General features: G+C 36.3%; 1 protein-coding gene across 2 annotated transcripts; it reads right to left on the bottom strand.

Moving 5' to 3' along the window:
- Window positions 1-262: 262 nt before the first annotated feature.
- Window positions 263-18473, bottom strand: LOC109034370 (uncharacterized). 2 transcript variants are annotated; one of them, XM_019047477.2, is made up of 6 exons: window positions 17840-18473; window positions 14088-15431; window positions 13065-13272; window positions 11883-12227; window positions 9312-9424; window positions 263-8034 (listed from the first exon to the last, which is right to left on the bottom strand). In XM_019047477.2, exons 1-6 carry the CDS (start codon window positions 18113-18115, stop codon window positions 7657-7659), a joined length of 2664 nt encoding a protein of 887 aa, XP_018903022.2. In that variant the 5' UTR covers window positions 18116-18473; the 3' UTR covers window positions 263-7656. The 2 variants fall into 2 exon arrangements, with proteins under 2 accessions (XP_018903022.2, XP_018903021.2); XM_019047476.2 differs by having other exon boundaries at window positions 14088-15434; window positions 17840-18472.
- Between the last annotated feature and the right edge of the window lie 345 nt (window positions 18474-18818).

Below are 18818 nucleotides of genomic sequence, written 5' to 3'. Positions count from 1 at the left end.
ATGATAACAGGCTGTGGCAAGCGTTCACACACAGCTAGAAACAAATTTTAGCCAGTGCCAAATTTCTTGGTATTTCGTGTGTAGTCCTTTTCTGCATTTCTTTGGGTTTTCAATTAAAATATCCTGATTGAAATCTTCATCCTTCCTCAGTCGCTTATAGCCCTAAAATCTGCCCTTAATTAAAGAATATTTACGTTTCTCTTGGATGAAAAAATAGTTTTAGTAATAAGTGTAACATACGAAATAAAGAACAAAGATGATATCAATAGCCAATATAAAAAAATTATATTTGAAACTAAATAAATATTACAAATATATTGCAAAAAAAATTTTCTAATCAAAATAATGTATATGATGTAGATAAAAAAGAGAAGAAAACTGAACAATTCAGAGCACTACCTACAAAAAAATCGGCTCTGATCATACAAATACAATTTCAAAAATTTTAAAAAGTCTCCTTTGAGCACAGTCTTAAAAACTTTCTAGTAATTCAAAACATTCATGAGAATTCCAGTTGCCTATCAAATGTGACCAAAAAATGCCTGTGACCAGGTTCCGAGCTACTCGGAAAATTCCTACCAAAAAAAATCTTAAAAATGAGTGCTTACCCCTGATTTGAAAAGTTTGAGGTTACTAAAGCGATACACGGATAAATCATAATGGGATCCTAGTTGGAGGAACTTATAATCTAGATATTTTTTTTCTTCTTGAGGTGGACAAATTAGACTGCCTCTTAATGCTACATCCCTAGTCCAATGCAATTTTGGTTTGTTCAGTCAAGTTTGTTACTTTAAGGGTAACATCACAATATGACACAACCTCTTTTTGTTCAAGTTCTTTTCAGAATGCTTAAGAGGTTAAAAAATGTAGGTCATTTACTAGAGGAGAGTAAAGATATTTATTGAATGAACCTCCTTAGACAGGACTTCAAGAGAGAAGGAAAAAATCTAGACTGAAGAAGGTTTGATTCAAGAAATTAAATGTTTAAAATACAAAAATAAAGAAAGACAAGCGCATATTCATGCATGAGAAATAGGACAACACTGCCAGCACCAGCTCACATGAACATTTATTCTTTTATTTGACAGAATATTTGCAAATAACTTGCCATTGGAGCAGGGATAGGTCAGTTTGTAGCTAAAAAGACAGGAAATATTGTTCATGAATTAAGATCAATAATTGAATCATTAACTTAACATAAAATTGATATTGAAGGATTGAATTAAGCTAGTAATGATTGAAACTGGGTAGTATTAACAGTGCCTGCCTTTCAAATTACTCTATGGGTAAAGGAAATCGTTGAAACACCATATATCCCACCTCACAGAGGGAGGTGATTCTGTCCAGATAATAGTCCAACAAAAGAAATTATCTTAGTCCTGTGGGCCAATCAATCACTTTCCTCTGCTATATTGGCTAATTATAACAGTGAAGTGCATGGTAAGAGACAGCTGCATGAAAAATTATACTGACAGCGCTCAAATGACTAAAATTACATATAATCACCACAGAGAAAACTTAAGAATGATCTGCCAATCTTATTAAAAGAATCACCCGATTGTTTCGAACAACATTAAATTCTGTTAAATAACTCAATTTAGTAACTTGTAAAGCAAACAGTGAGACCAATCATTCACAGTCTTAAAAAACTGACAGTTATAATTGTTGAAATCAGCAATGCTAGATTAGAAACCTGTTGGATGCCAGGCCGAATTTTTTGCAGAGCTTTCTTCCTAAATATGTAATATTATGCCTTGTAACTGACACTTCAATAAACTTTTTCTCAGCTATGTAAGTGCCCACATTTTTCTGGATAGAGCATAAAAACCATTTAGACAGAATTTAAGGCATGGCATTACTTGAAGGGCTTGGTACTACCAAATTTCCTGCATTACCTGTTGCACAAATTTATTTGACAAATGTTCAAAATGTGGCATTAATTTAAACCTTTGGTAAATCCTAAATGATGTGGAACTAAAAACGAAAAATGCCGAGAGCATGAACTGTTCACAATAAATAGATGTTTTAAAATTTGAAGATATGAGATGCAGAAAAGCAAATAAACTTTCAAATTTAGGCATCTAGAGACTGAAACAATGCATTTTTTTGCAATAAAATTTATAAAAAGTGCAAGGAAGTAAACATATTATTCCGTACAATGATAATAATGATAAAAAAACCTATAAGAAAAAACTGCAGAATAGATACTAATAACTGATAAAAATGATATTCATAATGATAATAACATTTGCTGCTGAAGTGTAATAATCAACGAACTTACATGCTAATGATTTTCTGGCACATCATTTGCCTGATACAAATGATGATCTACAGACACAAAATACTTTCACAAGTTCAACACATACTTTACAATTCATTACAATTTTTACAAGAGAACTTTACAGCTAATAACCAATCGCTACCTCAAATGAACTGAGTTTAGAGAAAAGTAACCGAGTCACATTAAGTCATGATACCAAGAGCGGGTGGGAGGAGACTCTGCCTTAATAAGACTCAACGTAAAAAATGAACCGTTTGGGACACTAACATTTCCTCAAAGACTTCAATTTGTTGAAGAAGGAAAGTAAGACACTGGTCAAGCTTTACATCTTTCACACAAATGTGATTTGATTTGTTTCTGCTAAACTCAGTTCAAAGGAGAAACAGTAACAACAATGTAAGTATATTCGAATTATTCTGCTGATACAGAAATATGCTAAAGTTTGCATCAGAGGAATAATCATGGCGAATCTACTTGAAATATATGGCCAACTTCGAATGAGTGTAATTCAAGCCACATAGTTAAAATGGTGGAACGATAGTTAGGGGCAGAAGAGGACTATATTGATAGTAACTGAGAAGAAATAAAAAGAGAGAAATCATGCAAAATATGAAAAAATCATCCACACTTAAGCTGTGGTCAATTAATGATTTATTAATGCTCTGACATTTTAAGACAAAAATAACTTGAATTATAGTAGAGCAGAGGATCAGCTTAATGGTATCACTTTTTATGCATTAAATGTATTTGCATGTATAACTATTTGAAAACCACAACATTTTGATCAGATTTTTCACGATTTTTTGTTTTGTCATAATTATGCCTTGGACTTCAGGGTTCATTGAAAGAGCCTGCAAATTGGGCGTGTTTTTGCTAAAAGGAACTGTGTGCATGAGGTTCGTATGCAAAATAGTTCCTTTTAGCATAAATACCTTCAATTACAAAGGATTTTTTTCTCGAAAACAATCCAAAAAATTTCTCAATGATACGTTTCAGCGACCTTAAAAATACACTGAATGACTAATATGGCTTCTTTTTCAACGATCCTGGAATGTATTGCACTATAATCCATTTTCAGTTCAGCCTTTCATCTTTCTGTGTAAGAGAGACATGTAGGTATACATCCGCTTTTGGATTCTAGTTTACAATCACGACCAAGAGGAATATCTAGGTTTCCTTCCCTATTCATTGAACATAAGACATTTTGTGTGTCTTCAACACGATGAAAAAATCATGCTGAACAGTCATGGAAAAAAGAGATTCAACTGTTACATCAATGAGTTATGAGTAATATAAATTAAACAATTTTGATTTGAGATAAATTTTGATTCACAACTGTTTAATTGAGATAAGATCTGATTCTTAAGCAATAAATGAGAGCAATCATGTGACATCCTGAGGTAAAAGCATGCCAATGACTTGCAAAGTTTACCAAAACTATGGCTAAAATCTATGAATGTGATGATTTAGATTGCTTTAATACATCTTGGGCATTTGTTTACATTTTAATATGAGTAAAATTGTCGGCACGCATATTGAAGCAAAACAGATTTTTACTGTTTCACTACTCTATCAAACTTGTGATATTGAAGAATGGAGCACTATTCAGGGTGACGATGGAGGCTTTGCAAGACATATTTCCAGAAAATTTTTACACAGAACACATTGTACAGATTGAAATTTCCAGGAGCGATTCATGAGTAAGACAATAATGTTTATAGTTCGCGTTCAAGTCAGTCTCATCAAACTTTCTACTCATGGAAAAACTAAAAGACAAAAAAATCGAATCTGCCGGTGAGAACCAAAAAGAAGATTTTAAAATGAAACATGCTGAGTCAAGCAGCATTTAATGCTGATAGAATTTTAAAAAAAATAGCTGATACACTGCTACTTTTTATGATTTGCCAACGAATATAATTTGAAGGTCTTTGGGCCTTTCAGCTGAACTGAGTCATCATTAGAGGAAAATGATGTCTGAATTCTGAGAAAGTACAAAACTCTGACTATTAAAGGATCCCGGAAAACTCTTATAGGAATGTTTACCATCATCGATTTTCCATTTTATTTGGCATCTAACTCGTCTATAGATCTGATCAAAAGTCACAGTTGCACCTACTTTCTGTAAGCTGCTGTTGTCGCACAATCCGCTCTGAAGTTTTAATAATTCTGTGAATTAAAGGAGGCAGTGTGGCGATGAAGAGTCAACAAGACCCCTCTTTCTTTCAAAACTCGAGAATGTTCAAGACAAAATAAGGAAAAATAGTGTATTTCCTTCGGAAAATACACTAAAACTCAGCCAGTGAGAAGTAAGGGGGAGAGTGGGAGAGATAGAGAGCAAGGATTTAGATGGTCTAGCGAAAAGGCATGCAGAATCTGAGATGAGACTGCCACTCGGGTTTTCCTGCTTTCCTTATTGACACACAGCCGACCGTACTCTAATGCTAAAATGAGGGCTCTTTTTGACTCTTAATCGCCGCACTGCTTCCTCTCATTCAATGAATTATTGAAACTTCCTGGCGGATTGTGCAAAAACGGTAACTCGTAGAAAGTTGGCGCAATGATGACTTTTGATCAGCATCCATAGACGAGTTTAATGCATTAAAAACTGAGAGAACTCCTCTATTGCAAAACAGGCTGAATTTCTTTTAAAGCCCAATAGACCCAAGCAGACTTTCATTTTTTTGCAAACGGGAAGTTTGAATTGACAAACACCAAACACTTATTTCTAATCAAGAGTTGAAATTGACAAATTTTGACAAACCGACCCAGTTCAACAAAGTACATTTTTAAAAGCAAACATATTTTGTATTATTTTGTTGTTTCACTTGATTTTTATCCTCACCAGGGGGCCAATTATTGAAGATTTGTGTTTGAAGGGCAGGCATAGATGACATAGGTTAAATGGCGTAGCATGATTGTCAGCTATGTTTTATCGCTGCTTCATCATGCTATTTGTATGTCTGGTAGAAAGAATGACATACTGTCGGAAACTCAAGAGGTGCCTCTAGCTTGTCATGAATTCCACCTGACATAGGCACAACAATCGCGCTACACTATTTAAGCTATGTCATCTATATCCGCTGGACAAACACAAAATTTCAATCGTCAACCTCAAAATCTAAGTCTAAACTGCAAATGAACAAGTGATCAAAGTGTGAATGTTTGGCAGCAACTTTTTGGTGACTGCACAAATTTTCCTTAGTTAAAGGCAAAAAATAAGCCAACTCATCAAATATTATTTTTCAAGCAGATGTCACTAATGCAACCTTCATACAAGGTTTCCAGAAAGAATGCTTATTCTTTGTTTAAATGAAACTGACGAGATGTGAGACATTTGAAACAATAATACATAATACAAAGGGAAATAGCATGAAATTGCTTCAATGAGAAGTTTTTAAAATGCTTGGTTCTTCAGATCAAGTTCTATGTTTTGAAAAACAAAGAAACTAGTAATACAAGTTATGCTGGAGGCACGAATTTGTGGATGATATTTTCTTATGTAAAGAGGAGAAAAGAACAGGAAGAAAAAGTCCGTCAACAATTATTCTTTAAGAGAGCAAAGAGAAGATCCAAGAGGCTTGGCAAAATTCCCAAGGGTTGAAGTTTCACAACTTGGTCTCAGTATAAAATATTCACAACAAGATCAAAGAAGAGAGAGGTTGAGGATGAGCATTTTTGGTGTATCGTAAAATGCTCAAGATTTTGTCTCAGTCATTTTTTATACAATAACTATAAAAACTACGGCTCAAAAAATTAGATACGTCGTGATTCTCTGCAGTAAGCAATACTACGTACACAGAAAACAAAAATATTTACAGATTCAAAATTGATAGTGTGCTTTCTTAGGTCACAAATAACTTTTGGAAGATAAGATAAAAAAGGAATATCTTGGTCAATATTTGCAATATAAGTTCAAAATTGGAACAACTAAAAGCAGCTAAGACTAAGGCTAAGAGACAACACAAAAGTATTCAGGAAAATAGAAAAACAATTACCACATTACCGAATTTAAGAAGAAATTAATTGGTTGGTTCCAATAATGAGGAGAGAGAGAATATGAAAAGAAATCCTCATTAAAAAATTGTGATCGGAAAATACACTAAAAATTAAGAGATAATCGACATCAAATCGCAAAAGATTTGGTAGGAATGCAATGAAAATATGAGAGCACAATGCTATGTTCATTTGCCTCGTTTAAACTTACAGTTTGCTAAGAGTGGCAATTTCACTGAATTTAAATTCAGAATAAAATGAAATGAACTGTGATTTGAATTCCATGCATGGAGCAAAGCATCACCAAAGCTCTCGAAATGGAAAAGACATTCGAAATTTGAGAAAAAGAGGTAAAAAAGCAACTAATGTTTACAACAAAAATCAATAGGAGAGAATAAAAGGCTGATAACTAAGACAGAAAAGTGAAGACCTTCCCACAATCATAAAAAATAAAAAATATTTTAAAAGCAAATAATGCACAAAGTCAATAACAAAATATAATGTAGTCAACTTAAAATACAGTAAATGCCAACAAAATAACATAGTAACAGCAGTAAATTACTAAACGTTGCTTATATTTTGATTTATATTTTTCAACTTGCATAAAAATAACAGATGCCAACAAAATCAGATTCAAACTCATTCTTGTTTAAAAAAAAAAGAGAAAAAAAGAGAAAAAAATTAATAATGATAAATAATAATAATAAAAAAAGATTTACTCAAAATTTCTTGCTTGATTAGGGGTGCGTAAATTAAAGAAGTCAAGTAGCAGTTCCTTTCAATAATTAGCAATGCAACCTGTGATATCATATAAGAGAATTTTACATTGTTCCTCAAGGGTTGATATCATAACTGGTAATGCAATTTCAATTAAATGGATTGGCAGTTTCCGAATGCAGATAAGAGCATTTAAGGAGTTTTCAACTTTGCATTTAAGGAAAATCAGATTTTCACTTGCCAATTTGGCAAAGACGCATTTACATACTGCACAATAAACATGAATTTGAAAAAAAAAAAAAAAAAAGAAAATACAGGCGAATTTTTCAATTTGTGAAAGAAACTGCATTGAAAGTTTTGGGCCAGCAATAGGACAAAGGCTGAGAGCTTTATTATCCCATCAAACCAAACTGAATCGCTGAATGAAAGCTCTTTGCATTGGAAGGCTGGTTTCTACTGCTTCAAATTAAACACTTAATTTTCTGATACAACCACAATATTATGTGATAAAAAATGTGGAGGCATTAATACAAACTTGCGTAAATTCAAAAGGGGAAAATTTGACATTTCTCAGAACCAGACTAGAAAAAAAGGAGGGACTTGCATCCACAAAAACAAGTCCCAACATACGTGTAAAAATGACACTGATGATAAAATGACTAAAATTATAAAATGTCATGTATATTTTGGATATTTTGCAGATCTAAAGTGGAAAAAATTTCTGAATCTGTTAGCTGAGGCCCATCTGTTTGGTCTAAAAAGTCCAAATTGAACTCATTTGGTATTAGATTAGGAGTTGAGTTGTTTATCATATTCTGCGACTGATAATTCAGATCATTTGCAGTGGTATAAACAGACATAGAATTTTGATTACTACTAAGACAGTTATTGCTAGAGTACGGATTGTTTTGTGATATACTTAGATTGTTTTGTTGGCGCTGTTGATTCAAGTTGTAGTTTCCAGGTTGTTGGCCGATCATGTTATTGTTGTTGGGTAAACTGCTGCTGTTCATTGATTGATGCATTTGAAGGTTTACAGACATCTGCAAACAAGTAGAAAAAAATGGGTGATGTAAAAATTGAATAGTTCATATTCTAATATTGGGTATTACTGAAGAAGAGGTGAGGGAATTTTGTCAACATTTTCAGCAGTACCAGTTTTAAGTTGAAAAAAAGAAAACGAAAAAAAAAGCACAGGGTGCATGAAAAGAAATCACTTTCTGAGAATGGTCTACCACCTGGAAGTCTCCAGTTGATGCATCAGTGAATGACTGATCGACAATAAATTAATTACATTTTACTTTGTAGTACAATATCCTCTCAAGTAATGCCACTCAATACTATTTTATTGTTACTTTGATCAAAATTGACAGACTAGCTATTTCCACTAGCAAAAACATGGTCATCATATCTCAAACAGCATCAAAAACGTCGGTGGATATTATTGGAGTCAAGTTGGATAAAGACAATATAAAAAACCAACTGCATCAAACTATGTTTTAAACATCTAAAGTATTTACAGGTAATGATGAGCATTTTCAGATTTTTCAATGACTAATAGCTGACTTCGCATTAGTTTTGGCTGTTTTGCTGATCTTATATGAGAACACAAAAGTCTGGAGGAAAATTATGTGACAGGATCTGTGAAAAGGGATCTTATCTTCTAAACATTTGAAATCGTGTTGTTGGAGTACCACTAATAGAATAGAAGAAGCAAAAAAACATAGAAGAAGCAAAGAATAAAAGCAATAGCATAGCATAGAAGAAGAAAATTTGGACATTTTGATGCAAGTTTGACCCTGAGAGCTCGAAAGGTGAGGGAGATATAGCTTGTTGAAGTTTCGGGACAAAAATTCTTGAATTTTAGGTTAAATTAATTTTGAGATGCATACAGAAAAGGAGCAGGTAGCGCCCTTTGTGGTACGTAAATTAAACTAACACCGCGCATAGCTTATTACCGAGGCTTCTAGAGAACGTTTTCTTTTGAGAACTGAAAATTGCCAACTTTAACCTGTTCCCCTGATTTCAGCTATCCTGGACAATTTGCTCCCAAAAGATACACCGAAAAAAATAATATGCTGTTTTAGCACCTAGGATGTTAAAAATGTGTCTGGTGATCCGGAGTTGTTGTCCTTACTGGCCTCGCAGTTAACTTTACATCCTGTGAATGCAACTTTATCTCTGGAGGCAGTTAAGGCAGCATCTTGAGATCACCAGACACATTTTTAGCATCCTAGGTGCTAAAACAGCATATTATTTTTTTCGGTGTAAGGTCCCTTTGCAGAGATCCTGTCACATTTATATGTTCTGAAGGTCTTACCATCTGATTAGCCATTATTTGGTGGTGAGGCATCATTGCACTTCTGTGTTGCATTTGCTGCATTTGTCCAACTACCATTTGAGAATTATCATTTCCTGATGAGAAAGCAACTCCTGGAAAATGAAAAATACAGAACCATGAGATGATTGATAACATTCTTAGGAAAAATGACATAATAGTTACTTTGATAGTTTTAGCTTGTTATCACTAAGATACAGATGATTCAGTTTAAATGGAGTAGATATTTAATAGAGGTGATGATTTCAACACCCATGTGCTATTTTTTGTAAGAAATTTTAATAAATGAACTTCTTATGCGGTGGAAAAATCTCTTGCTGCAAATCCAACGTTTAATAGATCTATAATGAATTGAACAGTTGAACTTGAATTGAAATTTTTTTCAACTTAATTCAACCTGCAATTTTTAATGACTTACATGAGAGAGAGAGAGAGAAGTTTATTTCGTGATTTTCCCCAAAAAATAATGCATCTAAAAATACTAATCTTTACTGCTATGTTTCAAATTTCAAGACTTCCATATCTTTTAAACAAGATATAAATAATTATATTGCTTTTCTATGCCTGTTCTTTTCACCGAATATTGTGGTTAAAGCAGAGGAGAATAATTGGAAATTTCAAGAAATAATAATAGAAGTTCTCTATCATGAGGGTAGAAAGTAACATATCAATAGTGTCAGAAACAGAGATAAATCTTTTTTAAAGTCAGTCATAGAAAAGATACAATTTGATCTGTAGTATAAACTTGAAAATATCTTATAGTATCGTAGAAATCTTCTGCAATATTGAGAAAAGATAATGATTCATTTTCTAAATTTTTAACTGAAGCAAAGTGGAGACAGGTAACTTTGTATGCTTTATTATTGAAGTTCTTCTGAGTGTAGGTACCAAAAGGGTTGCGTCTAGGTCCGCTGTTTCTCATAATTTTTGTAAATGATGTAAAGTTTGTTATCAAGATGTGCAAATTCTTGTAGTTCACAGATGATTTAAAGCTTCATAAGTGTATTTACTCCTTTGGCTGTATAAACTTCATTACAGTGGACCTCCTAGCCTTAAATACTTAGTATTTTGATTACCGACGTTCTATACATGTCACCAATAGTCTGTGACTTCGTCTATTCTGAAGGCAATGTATCTGACAGTAGCTAAAATTTTTGATTGAGAGAAACCATTGTTTAAAATAAAAGTTGTTAGCAATATGGTTGTCTATTGTGACCTAAATCTAAGGAGTCGAAGACAATTTATACAGGCTGATTCCCTGCCAGACATTTAATCGTCAGCTGTCGACTGTTTGTCGCCAAATGATTCCACAGGTTGACTAGTCTTCACAAGACTATTCATTTTCATTAGTGAATTCAAGAAAGGGTGGTTGAAAATAAATTCTTTATCGATGGTCATTTCATACCTCAGTGAAAGCTAAATCTTAAACAGGGGCAATTATTAGGTGCTCTGTCATGTTCGACCTGTTCTGCTATCATTGTCTTCAACAATGCATTTTTGGCAGAAAACTTGAAAAGTCTAGAGTAACTTTCTTTCATATTTCTATGTTCATGGTATGAGTAGATGTTCACCTAACTGACAAATCTCTTCATTGTTCAATAACTTCCATACTCTAAACTTTAGCAGCTTGAAGAACTTAATTGTGGTCTGCGAGTAACTTGTCCAGTTTTCTTTTACATGGGCTTTAGAATAACGGTGAACATTTTTTTGCCAATGGTTCTACCACTTTCAAAGGAATTTAGGTCAGATCTTTTCCCGCAAGAAATATCAGTAGCATTTGTGCAACAGCATGTCTTATCTCTTTTCATTCCTTTATTTTGACTTTACCCTTTGGTTAATCTAAATCCACACCTCCACACGACATGATTAACAATATACAACACTCCAAGTACAACCTGTATTTATTGTGCTCTGCGCATGCAGTAAAACTAAAAGCAGTTGAGCAGGGGGCAGGGAAAGGAAGTTACTTTTTGGTTGGGCAATCAGCAATCTTGCTGCATTAGTAATTTACAGATGCTGTCAGCTTCAGAGATACAGCACCAACTAAGTACCTGAAACAATACCACTGCCTGCACAGCTGATTATTACGCCTAAGGGCTTGTAGCAATCACACTTATACATGACCTACAAAATTTTTAAAACAATCCCCAATGCAGGCCTCAAATTTACGGTTTTCTCCTGGGTCCATCTCATTTCTGATTTCCCCTGTCATTTAATACCCTGAAAGATGTAATGCAAGATTTGTTGAGACCAACCAGGTAGATAACTGCAGACGCTTTTCGTGTCTAGTTGGACCCATAATCAGCGAATGAGTGATTCAGTGGACCAACACCTGGACTACATATTGCAATTGGGAGCCACTTTTACTGACTCACCCATAAAAGCACATATCTCATCAGGTAATTGATGGTGTATGTGCTGTTTCTAAAATGAGCCGGAAATGGTGGTTCCAAACCGCAGAGTATAGTTCATACATGGTTCTATGAAAGTCTCCTGATGTAAAATAGTTTCAGTTTGACTAGAACTATCATTAAATGAAGATACCTAATTTACCTTGAGTCTGCCTGAATGCTGCTCTGAACTGTTGTTGCCGTTGTTGTTGCTGCTGTTGTTGCTGCTGCTGTTGTTGTTGTTGTTGTTGTTGTTGTTGTTGTTGTTGATGCTGCTGTTGCTGATGGTACTGCTGTTGTTGATGGTGTTGCTGCTGTTGATGATGTTGCTGCTGCTGCTGCTGCTGCTGTTGTTGCTGTTGTTGGTGGTGCATCATTTGCCGCCATTCCGGGCTCATCATCTCAGGCGTTGGCATACGCTGGGGTCGCTGTGCAAATGGCATTCGCTGAGGCACCATGTGGGGATTTGCCATATTCATGAAACCCACATTTGGTCTCATCATGGGACCTGCAAGCGAAAAGTATCCCAGATAAAAGAGAAATGCTGAGCTTATTGATTCTTTTAACAAGCGTTAAAAGAAACGTAATAAGGATCATTATAAGAACCGTAATTGGTCGATAATGTTACACTGGATATACCTAGTCTGAAAAAAAAAAAAAAAATCTTTGTCCTTGCCTTAGCGAACAGTCTTGTTTTGCTACAACAAAGCACTATTATAGCAATCAAGATGTTTCCTTCTGCTAGACTAATTCATTTTCTTTGGATCACCAGGTCTGTGCTCAAAAAGTGCTCACCTCTCGTTAACTTTTTGTGATTTACTAAAGCAATCGAAAATCTTTGCACTTTAATACGCCGTTCGGAACTCAGATCCACCACCGTTTCTCTACTCTTTTTACAAAGTTGGTCTTAAAAAAGAGACTTGTTCATGGATAGCCTTCTTCAGTTCCTATACAGACATGATCAGTAGCCCAAAAACACGTAAAAAAATGTGAAAAAATGAGAAAGGAGTGAGGAACAAGAAAACGCTTGCAACATGTGCTTTTTTCCGCATTATCTTGAAGGCTGTATATGCTTCTGGATGTAGAAATTAGAAAACTCTGTTAGCATCTTGGTTTCCTTTATGCAGGGATTCAGAAAGCTCTTCACTTTCACACGGTTAAATTGCTTTCTCAGTCAGTATCCAAGCACCATGGAGTTATGCAAGAAAAATCACATTCTTGCACAGGAGTTTGCAACTCTTACCATTACCCTCCTTGGCTTTCTTAATTTTCCCTGTTCCGAGACAATCGGAGGTTAAACAATAGATGTCAACGAAAGCAACCTCATTGTTAAAACAAAACATACCAGATGGTGGCATTGGTTGTTGTACAACTCTCCTTTGTTGTTGTTGCTGCTGTGGCATGGTAGACGCAAAACGCTGGTTAAGTAAAGCAGAAGGCACTCCTGAACTGTTGTGAGGGTTGAGAGGTCCAGGACCTCCTTGACTTGGGGAGACCTTATATTCTGGAGGTGGGGGCCTTATGCCTATTTGCTGCTGCTGCTGTGATATCATCTGTGAAATACCAACATTTATTTAAAAAAACAGAATAGGAAAAACTTGTTTTATCATGATTGATTATGAAGCTAAACTCTCTCTAAATGTGCAAACTTGTTAGTAAAATTAACGCAGAATTTTTAAAACAGCACAACTTCACCTTATAATTCAGGAGTCTGAGTAAAGTTCGGAAACATTTTTCATACTTGACAGAAGAAAGGGATAGTTCAATGAGTGAGTAAATACCTAATTGTTCTCTTTTTTGAAGGGGGGGGGACCTCCTTGTGAGAAAAAGAGTCAACATTAAGTGACGTCAATGGCAATAATTATAGTGCCTCCATGATTCTTTGAAAAATAAAAATGAATGAACTCCACCATCAATTTCAAAATTCCAGCAGGGTTTTTTTTTTTATCAGGGAAGAGTTAGGTATGTTCATACTTAAAAAATGGGGCTATGAAATGAAATGAAGAGAACACTGAGGTGAATCTTGCTTTGTAGAAATGAAATACTTGCTGCCGAGAGATATTGTTATTATGAATCTTTTAAAAAAAAAAGAAGTAAGACTCCTTATACGGTTGTACATTCCTATCAAACAGTGTTAAAAATACGTAAAAATTGGCAGGCACTATTTCAAAGAATTTGCATGATTTTTCTTCGTCCAGTCAAGAGAGTTGTGTACAAATAATATGTAAATAAGCCATTGTATAAAAAATGGTGAATGAAAGCAAAATTCAAGACTAGCCACTTGACAAGAAGTACCTTCTCTTTGAGTGTGACTTTTGATGCGATGAAGGATTTGAAACATTGTTAGATAGTAAGTCTTGGAACTAACCTGGATAGATTGTCCTTGAGATTGAGATATATGCAACTGCTGCGACTGGTTGATTTGGAGAGTTGATGAACTTGGGCAAGATGGAGGCCTGGGTGGAGGGACAGTAGATCCTGCTGAGGCTCGATTGGAATACTGAGGACTACCGTGTCCAGGACTACTGTAAGGCGAATATTGCTGCTTGTAAGGCGGTGTGCTCAAAGAAGGTCTAGGTGGAGTTTGTTTGTTACCAGGACTAAATTCTTGCTTAATATTGTCAATGAATGGTCCACCAGGCGTTGGAACCATATTTTGCTTATAACTAGATTGGTTATTAACGGAATTATTGATAAAATCAGGATTGCTCGAGTTATTAAATTGGTAATCAGCAAACGGAGATTTAACGGCAGTGTTAACATTACTTCTATTTGTTTGATTATAATTTATGCCCATCTGCTGTGTTTTGTGCTGGTGATGTTCAGCCATTTGTTTCAGCGTTTGAGCAGCTGGCCTTAACTCTGGTAACGATTGGAACTGCAATCTCTGCTGCTGTTGCACATTGACGGAATTGTGATGCTGGTTTTGTTGAGGTTGTTGCTGCAGCTTTTGCTGTTGTACTGGTTGCTGCTGCTGCGATGGTTGCTGGGAATGGTGATCAAAAACGTTGTTTTGCTGCAACATTGTTGCTGCTGTGGAAGTGGGAGGTTTACAATGCTGAGGTAATTGCTTGTGTTGAGATTGCTGGTTATTTTTAGAATGAACATTTGTTGGTATATTGCTATCTTCTATTTTGAATTGCTGTGACTGCTGAGAATCCAAATTTAATTTAGTTTCCTCAAAATCGAAAATATCCGACGGTATACAAGATATTTCAGAAATGAGATCCTTAAAAGCATCAGGGGGTATATCGCCAGATTCATCACCTATTAGATCGGGGAAACCGGGGAAAGAGGAGCCACCATTCACAGCATCCTTCGCGAGGGCTGCGGCACATTCTTCCAAATCTACAAATTCTGAGTGTTCAGGCTCCTGTTTACATTCAACATCACTTGGTGCTACTGTAGCTGATGATATTGGCGACTGCGGATTATTTGGTTTATTACCACTAGGTGAGGAAGAAGGTGTTTGACCATCACACTTTACACTAGTATTGAATGTTTTTACGGTAACATTTGTTGAGATCTGAGAATTTGTGGTTGTCGTTGTAAATTCTAGTTGTTGAACTATTTCTACAGAGAACTTAGTTAGATTTTCTTGGCTATTAGAACCAGGAGGAGCAGGTGGTTGGCTTTTGGGTGGTGGTCCTCCAGCGTACGAATTACTTTCGCCATCCAGATCATCAGAGGCACTTCTCTTCGTACGAAATTTCTGCTGAAAAGTCAAACAAACAATGAATATTAATCGAAATTAGAATTTAAAAAAATTTAGCACTGATATAATAAAATAACTAAAACTTAAGAAAAAAACAACTGAAATTTACAAAATACTAGGGTGTGGTAAATAAGATTATCATTTTTTATTGACTTTGCATTTTTTGAATTCACTCACTGTTTTCATAGCTGTCATTCTCAAAGTAAAACTTTCCTGTCTTTCAGAGGCTTCATCTCGAATAAGACAACAATGCACGCATTCAATTAACTGTGCTAAATAATCGACTTGTGGGAACTGATCATCGATTTGTCTAGGGATTAATCTGCCGACAAATTAAAGGAGTGAGAAAAGGTATTTTTTATTCGATAACTTTGAGGTTGAGCCCTGATAAGGAGGTTGGATTGCCAGCTGAATGCTATTATTTCTGTTAGGTTTAATACATTTTCAGATCAGCTAACTGATATTCTTGCTAAAAATTTACTAACAGCGCATTTTGAAGATAAAAAAAGGGTTTACCAAAAGGAATCAACTTCTAAGGGCTATTGCAGATCTTGCCAAGCTTATGTTTTACTGAGTCCCTACCTAGTACATAAATATTTGATGAGACAGAATTCAATACTCAGATCTACATAGACGCATTTAGTGTGATGTCACGTCTCGTTATAATTTCAATACCTGGAAAGTCGAAACGTGCCCCAATAAAAGAACATGGAGGAATCTGCGGGATATAGGCAGGGGAGTAGGGGGATTCGCTTGATGACTGTCTATGATATTACGAGCATATTATACAATCAATTCCTGTGATTGTGATCTCGAACGTTTTTGTAAATGGCTAGATTTCATAATTTTAAAGTCCTATGGATTAATTGGTTAGTTTCAGGCTAGTTTTAGCATTATTTTGTCAATTATTCATTTTGGAGGTTATGCTTGTTTGTTGGGGCACATTTTGACTTTCGAGATATCGAACCAACAATATCGCTAGTAACCCAGTACCGCAGAAATGTCACCACTAAATGCGTCTATTGTTAGGAGACAGTTGAGGAAGACCTGGTAGGGTGCGTCTGTACTAGTTGTGAGTGCCGATTGTGAACTGTCTTTTACATTAAAGCATGAAACCTGCAGATAGATTGGATAAGGGATCAAAGTCATAAGAGCACTGATGCGCTGTGGAGTTACTTTTGTAGGTCTGGTTTAGAGCTCCTCAGATTGGTGTGTGCCAACACAAAGATGCAGAAAGTTCTCAGCCTTCCTCCTTTGAAAACCCTATTTTCATCAGAAATTTCAAAATGACGACTTTCATATGGCTCTTTGGGTATAAATTGCCGAGACTTTGAAAAAAATACACAGTTTTGCTGCCAATCCCTTTTGATGACATTGTATCAGGAGCCTTCCTATTTTAACATGCAACTTGTCTGATCGCATGGTCAGGAAGTTTCTGCACCCCTGCATTAGGAGTTCGGAACCACTAATATTTACACTTGCTTCATAGACTTATGACACAATCTAAACCACGCACTAGGCCCGACTTAAGACAGGAGAGGCAAGACGGCTAGGGAGGTAAAGACGCCCCTTCACCTGAGTTGATACAGCCTAGTATGCATGTAGTGCTGCACGACGCCCATTGTAGGAGTGCAGCCACCTGTCTAAATTGCCCGAGGATGGTTTGCATTTGGTAGAAATTCAATGGCACTCAAAGCTGCCGGCAGCATGGCTGGACGCTACTACACGCAATCTGGGTTGCCTTTTGTCTTGCCGAGGTATCCTAAAGCACAGGCTGGATTGTGTGATATGTATATGATGTAGCAGAGTTGAGCCTAAAGCTGCTCTCCACTTCTTCCCTACTTCAGAACCAATTTTCGGTGTACTTATGCTCATAATTTGACGCTCGAGGGTTATCCCCAGGGGTGTGCAGGCAAGTGCTAGCGTGAATTTGATGTACTCTATAGAAGGGCTTTTCTTTTATAGGGATCGCGATGAACATCAGTATTTTTTTATTCCGTTCCTCAGCGTGATCCAAGCGTTCCCGGTGGATCAGGGTGGAACGCTGGATCGCTCTTTAGAGAAGAGCGAGCTCGTGATCCACTGTGATCCTAACCTAATGCAAGGAAGTTGCCGTCCCCAAAGCATCAAAACAATAACAAATCGAACCAAATTCCAAGTTTGGATTTTTCTATCACTTGGAACACTTGGATCGGTCCGGATCGCTCAGGATTCCGATCCAGTGCGTTCCACTGCGATCCACCCTGATCCGCGATAAAAAAAGCCCTAAAATAACAGCAACAATTTTGAATCATTAGGAAATGGAGAGTACCAAACTTTAGTGGAGGAGACTAGAAAATCTGGAATGGAGCCTGCAAGCATGGATCAGCCCACGCAGAGCAAAGCAATCTACCGAGACAACTCACCGGAGCAGGGTGCAAACTGTTAGGCATGGAATTTTCAGTTTGCTTCTTCTCAGTCTTCTTTTGCCGCTTGCCTTTGGTCTCCAGATATTTCTGCTTCAAAATCATGGTTTGCTCATAATTTTGCTCGGCATGACCACTGAAAGCTTTGGAAAATCGTGGTTCACTGTTGTTATGATGACGTCTGTAGCCCTCGATCCGACGCAGGAAACGTTCGTCCATCACTTGCTTCTTTTGACTCATCCGATTCGCGACGTCCACATCCATAACATCAGCCATCGCGGGGGTGGTATTATGTGGAATTAATCCACAACCACCCCCTTTACCGACACTTTGCTCCACTGTATTGAAAAATTATTATTATCAGTAAAAACCGTTTGTTATGGTCAGGATGTTCGGAGAAGTTTGGTTATGATCCCGATAACATGACGACGGAATGTGGCTTCCGGCACGAATTAGCACAACTTCCAGGCGCGAAACGAACACTAGGGATAATAGACACCAATATTTGGCTAAAAATTACAAAATAGTGAGAGATTCATCTTGAAGTATGATAAAAGATGGAATACACATACACGCACACTCACACTCACACAATTACGTCTTTGTCCACAGTCACTTCTCATGGATGCAGCTGACAAAGCGAAAAATTCTCTGAATGCACTCTCAAATTCCCATCGGTTTCTCTTGCCCAATTGATTCAACCGTATTGTGTATTCTTACCCAAGCCGTGTTTGAGACATAATTTATGGAGAGGCAAGAGGGCTGCATGGATTCTTAGATTTCATTTGGCAAATCGTCTGAGCTAGCTTTCTTGAAATTGTTACTTTTTGAACAATCAATATTTTCTCCCTGACTCGCACCAGTCGCACCCCCGTAACCGTCTCCCGCTCACCCCTCTCACCCCTCTGGCGCCGTGTACCCCTCTCCAATCCAATCACCATCACAAAATTTGGTAGCAGAGTTGCAATATTTCCATAAA

The sequence above is a fragment of the Bemisia tabaci genome, chromosome 4, assembly GCF_918797505.1.
Source record: "Bemisia tabaci chromosome 4, PGI_BMITA_v3".
In the NCBI taxonomy this organism is placed as follows: domain Eukaryota; kingdom Metazoa; phylum Arthropoda; class Insecta; order Hemiptera; family Aleyrodidae; genus Bemisia; species Bemisia tabaci.
This window is presented reverse-complemented; position numbering and strand designations above follow the sequence as displayed.

Coding starts and splice junctions, on each gene's coding strand:
- LOC109034370 (XM_019047476.2), bottom strand. CDS start 18,115: ATGGCTGATGTTATGGATGTGGACGTCGCGAATCGGATGAGTCAAAAG. Junction 12,228..13,064: donor ACAACCAATGCCACCATCTG/GTATGTTTTGTT, acceptor TTTCGCTTGCAG/GTCCCATGATGAGACCAAAT. Junction 9,425..11,882: donor AGCATTCAGGCAGACTCAAG/GTAAATTAGGTA, acceptor TTCATTTTCCAG/GAGTTGCTTTCTCATCAGGA.